The sequence below is a fragment of the Octodon degus genome, unplaced genomic scaffold (genome assembly GCF_000260255.1).
Source record: "Octodon degus isolate 3935 unplaced genomic scaffold, OctDeg1.0 scaffold00167, whole genome shotgun sequence".
NCBI lineage: Eukaryota > Metazoa > Chordata > Mammalia > Rodentia > Octodontidae > Octodon > Octodon degus.
The window spans coordinates 3403562-3411539 of NW_004524743.1; the positions used below are offsets into that span (position 1 = coordinate 3403562).

Here is a 7978-nt window from a genome sequence, read left to right on the forward strand (position 1 = left end):
TTTTTTTTTTTTTTAGAACAGAGTGGGTTTTCCTGTTGCATCAGGAATCCGACTCAGGCCCTTGTGCGCACTGGGTAAGCATAGAGAGACCTTTCTATTCTCAAGGTTATACATTAGTTAATTAAAATTTTCTTTTCGTTTTTGTTTTTTTTTTTTTTTGAGAACAGGGTCTCACTATGTAGCACAGGCTGGCCTCGAACTCCGGGCAATCGTCCTGCCTCAGCTTCCCAAGTGTTGCAATTACTGGTGTGCACCACCATGCCCAGCAGGAACCATCATGTGTTATAGAGTGTACTATCTTAAGGACTTCTCAGGGTGACATCTGCTTCCTCTTTAAGTACCTGAACCTTTGTGGCAGGTCATAGTGGCATATGCCTGTAGTCTTGAGCTCAGAAGTTAGTGGCCAGCTTGGGTAATATAGGGAGACAAGGGTGGGTGAGATAGCTCTGTAGACTAAATGCTTGCTTAGGCAAGCACAGGTATGGGGGTTCGATCCGTGGCACCACATACTGTACCAGCCCCATACCCGGGCACGCCTGTAATCCCGTTGCTGGGAGGCTTGAAAATAGGAGGATCACTACTGATTCAAGCTGCGTAGTGAGACCCTACACAAGATACATTAAAAAAATAAAGTTTTGGGGCTGGAGAGATGGCTCAGTGGTCTAAAGCACCAACTTGGAACAAGATAGGCAAAGCACAGGGACCGCGGTTCAATCCTCCAGCACCACATGCCAGCCAGCCGGGCCCCCTGGTGGGCTGAGCTGGCCACACACACACAATAAATAAATGTTAAAAAAAAAAAAAAAAAAAAAAGTAAAAATAAAAAATAAAAAAATAAAAAAATAAAGTTTTAACGTAGTTCATTTTTATCATTTTTGGACTATTTGGCAAAAAGCAAGGATAAATCTAGTTCATTTCTCATTTGCTGCTTTGATGATTTAGCTCAAGTATAATATGAATACACAAAAACTGATAATTCAGATTTTACTTTCTTTTTTTGCAGTACCGGGGATTGAACTCAGGACTCTGCACTTGCCAGGCAAGCACTTATTCTACTGAGCTATTTTCCCAGCCCTTTACTTTGTATCTTTGATTAAAAGAAATAACCAGGGGCTGGTGATGGTCTAAAGCACCTACTTAGAACAAGATAAGCAAAGCACAGGGACCGCGGTTCAATCCCCCAGCACCACATGCCAGCCAGCCGGGCCCCCTGGTGGGCTGAGCTGGCCACACACACACACACACACACACACAAATAAATTAAAATAAATACATAAAAGTTAAAAAAAAAATAACCAGAAGTCTTTGTTTTTGTTCCATTTAGTGCTGATTGGAAGAATAGTCATGTCAGAAGAAGCAGTAAGTGAATCCAAGTTTTCCTTGAAGACAGCGGCTGTCAAAGTGTTTGATCTTCCTCTGTCTTGGTACAATTCTTTCTCGCAGGTAGGCAGAAGCAGGTGCAAAGTTGAATAATAAATTGATTGCTCTTGTTCACCTGACAGGATTTTGGTGTGGCTGAGGACTGGTGGTTGGGTCAGCCCTGTGTTGAGCAGCTGTGCTCCACTTAGCTCTGCCCCCAGCCCAAGGTTCCCTCTGGTACAAATGTTTACTAAAACAGTTTTAAACCTACTTGATGTTCATTACTTCCTGGGTTTAAACTAAAAGTTACAATCTGCAAAGGTACTAAAATTTGTTTCCTTATTTCAAATGAACTTATACGATCTATTTCAATTATTTCCATCCTATGAAATTCCTATAATCATTTGTCAGCAGTTCTTTTTTTTTTTTTTTGGTTCCTCGAATGCCTTCAGGGCACTTTTGGCCAGTGGGAGAGGTGTGAGGTTCGAACTCCAGCAACCTGAGGCTGACAGCTTTGTGGAAGCAGCCACTTAAAGGCCTGAGCTATGTCAGCAGTTCTTGACACCTCGTCTCCCCAGCTCCTGACAACTTCTGTTTGCTCTTTCTCTGTGAACTTGACTAGGTACCTGTGCTGGTTGATCCATTTTTTTTTTTTTTTTTTTTTTTTCAACTGGGGATTGAACTCAGGCCCTTGAGCTTGCCAGGCAAGCACTTATTCTACTGAGCCATCTCCCCAGCCCTATTATGAGTATTGATCTCTGTAGATACATGGTTTCCACTGGGTGTGATGGCACACAACTACATAGGGAGACTGTCTCAAATAAATAAAATAAAACAATGATACATGATTTCCAGATCCTTCCCATTTTGCGGGTTTTCTTTATGTCATTTAATGTATAAGTTTTTTAAAATTTCAAGTCATTTGTTTGCTCTTCTGTTGTCTATGACTTTGGTGTCATATCTAAGAAATTATAGCACCCAAATCCATTGTTATGTAGTTTACAATCTTTTATTCAGGTTCTTTAGTTAATTTTTTTCTACCTTTACTGTTTTGCATGTAAATATCCAGTTTTTCCAGCATCATTTTTTTTTAAATTTTATTTATTTGTTTATTTGTGTGTGTGTGTGTGTGTGTGTGTGTGTGGCCAGCTCAGTCCACCAGGGGGCGGGGCTGGCTGGCATGTGGTGCTGGGGGATTGAACCGCGGTCCCTGTGCTTTGTTAAACTTGTTCTAAGTAGGTGCTTTAGACCACTGAGCCATCTCACCAGCCCCTCCAGCATCATTGTTGAAGGCTCCTTTTCCTATTAAATGATGTTATAGCTTGTCAAAATCATTTGTGTATATGAAGATTTCTTTCTGGGCTTCCTGTTGTATTCTGTTGGTTTATATGTCGTGTTGATATAGAAATGTGAAATTCCCAACCTGGCCTGGATGAGTTTGTGTTCTCTAAAACTGAAGAATGAATTTTAGGAACAAACGAGGTTGAGGGTAAAACTTTATTGGAAAGGAAAGCTTCTGTTGGAGAGGGACAGAAGGGGGTCCCCGAAGGGGTTGCCCAGGAAGCTTTTTTTTCCAGGGACTTTTATACTGTAAAACCATGCAGGGCTAAGGTAGAGACAAAGGGGTCTTGCTTAGGCGGATACAGGGTGGAACAAAACTATGGTCAACCAATGGGATTATAAGCATCATTGCTCAGGTAAAATTTATTAGGCCTAAGACCAAATGGGGTAGCGAGTCATGTAGCAAGCAGGCACGAATGTAAAACGGGACCTTAACTGGTGGCCTTCAGTTGATGATTCTTCCCGACTAATGAACAATCTTGGATGCCAACTTTAGGGAGGTCAGCATTTGTTTGATCTTTAGGTCTGGCTCACACCAGGAGCATCTCCCACAGTAGTAAGGTGTCTGGTCTTTGTCATCTCCTATGAGGGCCTGACCCTGTGTAACTGCTTACGATATTTCTGTCTAACTCAGGCTGCCTGCAACAGTGTCAGCATGGCTAGGATCTTTATTGTCTTTGTCATGAAACTATGTTGAATTTTGTTGCTTTTTTTTTTTCCTTTTTTGCTGCTTTTTTAAAATTTAGTTAAGTTTATTGGCACTATTTTGTTGTTTTTTTTTTGGAACAGGGGATTGAACTCAGGCCTTTGTGCTTGCCAAACAAGTGCTTATTCTACTGAGCCATCTCCCTGGCCCCAAAGACAACAGCATTTTTGAAATTTTTTGTGGAACTCAGGATTGAACTCAGGCCCTTGCGCTTGCCAGGGAAGCGCTTATTCCACTGAGCCATCTCCCCGGCTATTGGCACTGTTTGGTTGGCAAGATAGCTCAGCAGACTAAGAGCCTGCTTAGGCAAGCATAGGGACCTGGGTTTAATCCCGGCACCATATGCTGTGTTGGCCCCCCGCCACAGGTGCACTGAGCTGGTCACAGGTCTGGGTGTGGTGGCGCATGTCTATAATCCCAGCACTGGAGAGGTTGAAAACAGGAGGATCACTGTGAGTCTAGCTCTGTAGTGAGACCCTGTACCAAATACATAAATTAAAAAAAAAGTATTTAGGCATATGCAGTGATCACATTCATCCTAGGGAATTTGTACCTGTACACGATATACCTTGATTTGTCATTTTTTCCCTCCTCCTCCACTCCCCTCATTTCAACCTTTCTTCCTATCCTTATTTATAAAGCTTTGTTTCCATTTTGTCTTTCTTTTCTTGTTTTGGTGTGTGTGGTGCTAGATCTTTTTTAATGCTTTTTTAACATTCCTTAGATACCCCTCCCATCCTCTTTTTTAAAAAAATTCTGAAACAGTATCTTGTTAAGCTAAGTCAGGAGGTTCCCAGGTTGGGCTTGAACTTGTGATTGCCCTGTCTCAGCCTCTCAGAGTATTGGAATTAAAGGGTTGCACCACTGTGCTTGGCTGTTAAATGTTTTTCTTTTCCCCCCAGTGGAAATGACCGTGTGGTTTTATGTTCTTCACTCTGTTCATGTAGTGTATTACATTGGCCAGTTTTATGTTGAACCATTCTTGGAATCCAGGAATAAATTTCACTTAGTCATAGAACATAATCCTTTTAATATGCTGATGAGTTTTGATTTGCTAGCATTTTACGTTAGTGTTTGTAAGGTATATTGCCCTGTAAGTTTCTTTTTGTTGTCCTAATGTTTATTTATTACCAACAATACTTTTTTATTGTTTATCCTGTTTAATATTTATTATTTAAATTTTTGTGAACATTTATTTTTAGGAGGATTTTTTTTTTTTTTTTTTTTTTTTTTGGCTGGCTCATGCTACCTTCAGGTGGGTCTGGTAAGGCATGGGGAGCTGGAGATGGAACCGCGGTCCCTTGTGCCTGACTGAGTTTTCCCCAGCAGGCGCTTAAACAGCTGTGCTAACCCACAAGCTTCCTTGTAAGCATTTATTTTTAAAAGAGAAGAAAAAATAATAAACACATTAGGCAAGAAAAAAAAATAAGTACATTATGCAAGAAAAAATAATAAACACATTAGACAAGAAAAAATAAACACATTATAGCATTTTGCTAAACAAGATGATAGGAATTCAGTAATGGTTGTGAGTCTAGCACGGTGGTGCACGCCTGTAATCCCAGCACTCTGGAGGCTGAGGCAGGAGGATCATTGTGAGTTTGAGATGAGCTTGGGCTACAAAGTGAGCTCAAGGCCAGCCTGAGCAGCTGCGTAGTGAGACCCTGCCTCAAAAAGATTTTTAAAAAAATGCAAAAAAAACCCCAATGGTTGTCATATTGCATATTGTTGTCTTCAAATTAGTTGTTCAGATTACCAGATATAAGCATGCAAAACTGGTCAAAACGAAAATTTAGAAGAAGAGAAAAAAAATGTAAGCATTAAGTGTTCCTTTCAATAGATCAGTAGAAATCAGCAGTACAATTATTCTAGCTATCCTATATATATTTTTTTTTTCTTTTCTTCTTTCCCTCATTCTATTTCCTTTCTTTTGAACAGTTTCTTTTCCTTTCACAGTATGTATTGTACCTTTCAGATTTTATTTACTCTTTCAGGTTCTTACACTGGGGAGACAATACAGTTTTCTTGTATTGTTTTTTGTTTTTGATAGTACTAAGGAGTGAATCCAGGGATACCAATGAGCTATATCCTCAGCCTTTTCTTTTTTGAGATAGTCTCCTTAAGTATCTGTGCTGGCTTTGCTTTTTTTTGGTGGCACCAGGGATTGAACTCAGGACCTTGCGCTTGCCAGGCAAGCACTTATTCCACTAAGCTATCTCCCTAGCTGGCTTTGAACTTAAGAGTTGTCTTCCTCAGCCTTCCTGAGAGCTGGGGTATGCTCCACTGTGCTTAGCTTTTGTCATAATTACTGTAGATTGGCCATCAGGGAAACTGTTGGCTTTGTAGAATGATCTAGGAAGCGTTCAAGTATGAGAACGGTTAGTTCTGTTTCCTTTTTCTTTCTTTCTTTCTTTCTTTCTTTTTTTTTTTTTTTTTCCTTCTTTTTTCTTTTTAAGACAAGGTCTCACTATAGTTCAGGCTGGCCTTGGACTCACTATGGAGCCCAGGCTGGCCTCGAACTCATAGTGATCCTTCTGGTTCAGCCTCCCAAGTACTGAAATTACTCCTTTTTCTTACTTTTTCCTTTTTTTTTTTTTAGAAGGCAAGGTCTCAGTGTACATTTTAGGCTGGCTTTGAACTCAGGATCCTCCTGCCTCAGGCTCTTGAATGTGGGGATTACAGGTGTGCACTACCATGCGCGCTCTCTCTCTCTCTCTCTCTCTCTCTCTCTCTCTCTCTCTCTCTCATCCTTTTGAGACTGAGTCTCACTATACCTTTCAGGCTTGTCTTGCACTCAGTTCGTAGCCCAGGCTGGCTTCAAATTTGCATGGATCCTCCTGCATGAGCCTCCGAAGTTCTAGGATTACAAGCCTGCCCCACCATGCCCGGCCTGGCTCGGTTCTTTTATTTTTTAAGAAACTATTTATTCTTTAAATGTTTAATACAGGGGCCAGTGAGCTAGCTTAGTGGTCTAAAATGCCTGCTTAGGCAAGCTTAGGGAGATGCAGTAGACCAGGGTTTGGTCCCCAGCATCACATGCTGCACCAGCCCTGCCCATGGCCAGCTGAGCCGGCCAAAAAAAAAGCCACCACCACCACTACTACCACCACCACCAAAACAATAAATATTTAATACAATTCAGATCCAGAGCTTTTCACTGATGGGAGACTTTAATTACTAATTCAGTCTCCTTACTAGTTGTAGATCTGCTTAGATTTTCTTTTTGTTTTATTAGTACACATTTATAGTGTATGTAGTTGGCAGTCATTTTAGGCATTGGGTACATGTACATACTTAACTTTGTTTTTTAAAGCCCCAGCCTTTCCCCTCTGCCTCTGCTTAGATTTTCTATTCTTTTTTTTTTTTAATTTTATTTATTTATTTATGTGTGTGTGTGTGTGTGTGTGTGTCCAGCTCAGCCCACCAGGGGGCGGGGCTGGCTGGCATGTGGTGCTGGGGGATTGAACCGCGGTCCCTGTGCTTTGCTTAGCTTAGCTTGTTCTAAGTAGGTGCTTTAGACCACTGAGCCATCTCACCAGCCCTGGATTTTCTATTCTTGATGTGGTCTTGTTAGATTTTTTTTTTTAATCTTTTATTTGGTATAGGGTCTTGCTACACATCTTTGACTTGTAGTGATCCTTCTCTCTCAGCCCCCTCAGTGCTATGGTTATAGGCATGCACCACCGCACCAGGTTTCTGTGCCCAGTACAGCTTCTGGACCTGGCACAGCATGTAGTACTGGGGATTGAACCTGGATCCTTAAGTTTGTGCTTGCCAGACCGGTACTTAGACCACTGAGGTATCTCCCTGGCCCCTTGTTAGGTTTTTGTTTGTTTGTTTTTAGGAATTTATCCATTTACTTTAAGACTTAAAGTGGCGAACCTATGATGCGCCTGCCACTGTGGGCTAGTTGTATCATTGAAAGCTCTAAAAGATTTGCCATCAGTGCTCTAAATTATCCAATTTATTGGTGTGCCATTGTTCATAATTGCCATTGTTCATTGTAGTACTTACCTGCAGTCCTTTTTGCTTCTGTAGAATCAGTAACATGCTTACCTTCATTTTATTTTACCTTCCTTTTTTATTTTTTCCAGTGCCAGGAATCAAACTCAGGACCTTGTGCTTGCCAGGCAGGCATTGTGCCTCTGAGCTATATCCCTAGCCTCTTACCTTTATTTTATTTTATTATTATTTTTAATGTATTCAGTACAGGGTCTATGGGGTCTCACTACACAGATCAGATTGATAGTGATCCTTCTGTTTTTCAGCCTCCCAAGTGCTGGGTGTGCCACCACACCCATCAGCAGGCAGGCTGCTGGGGATCAAACCAGCACCTCCCCCCCCCCCATCTGCCTAAGCCGGTGCTTTAATTTGCTGAGCTATCTGGCTGGCCTTGCACTCATTTTAGATTTTAGGAATTTAAGTTTTTTTTAGTTCATCTAGCTGTTGTGTCAATTCTGTTGATCTTTTATTTATTTTTTTTATTATTATTATTTTTTTTTTAAATTTATTTATTTATCCATCTATCCATTTATGTGTGTGTGGCTAGCTCAGCCCACCAGGGGGTGCGGC

General features: G+C 41.1%; 1 protein-coding gene across 3 annotated transcripts in view; it reads left to right on the forward strand.

The window, feature by feature from the left end:
- Miga1 (mitoguardin 1) overlaps window positions 1-7978 on the forward strand; it is an 87619-nt gene that overhangs the window by 2709 nt on the left and 76932 nt on the right. For all 3 annotated transcript variants that reach the window (XM_023703276.1, XM_023703277.1, XM_023703278.1), the window contains exon 2: window positions 1325-1443. In XM_023703276.1, coding sequence (XP_023559044.1) covers window positions 1345-1443 — 99 coding nt within the window. In that variant the 5' untranslated portion in view covers window positions 1325-1344. The remainder of the gene's footprint in view (window positions 1-1324; window positions 1444-7978) is intronic.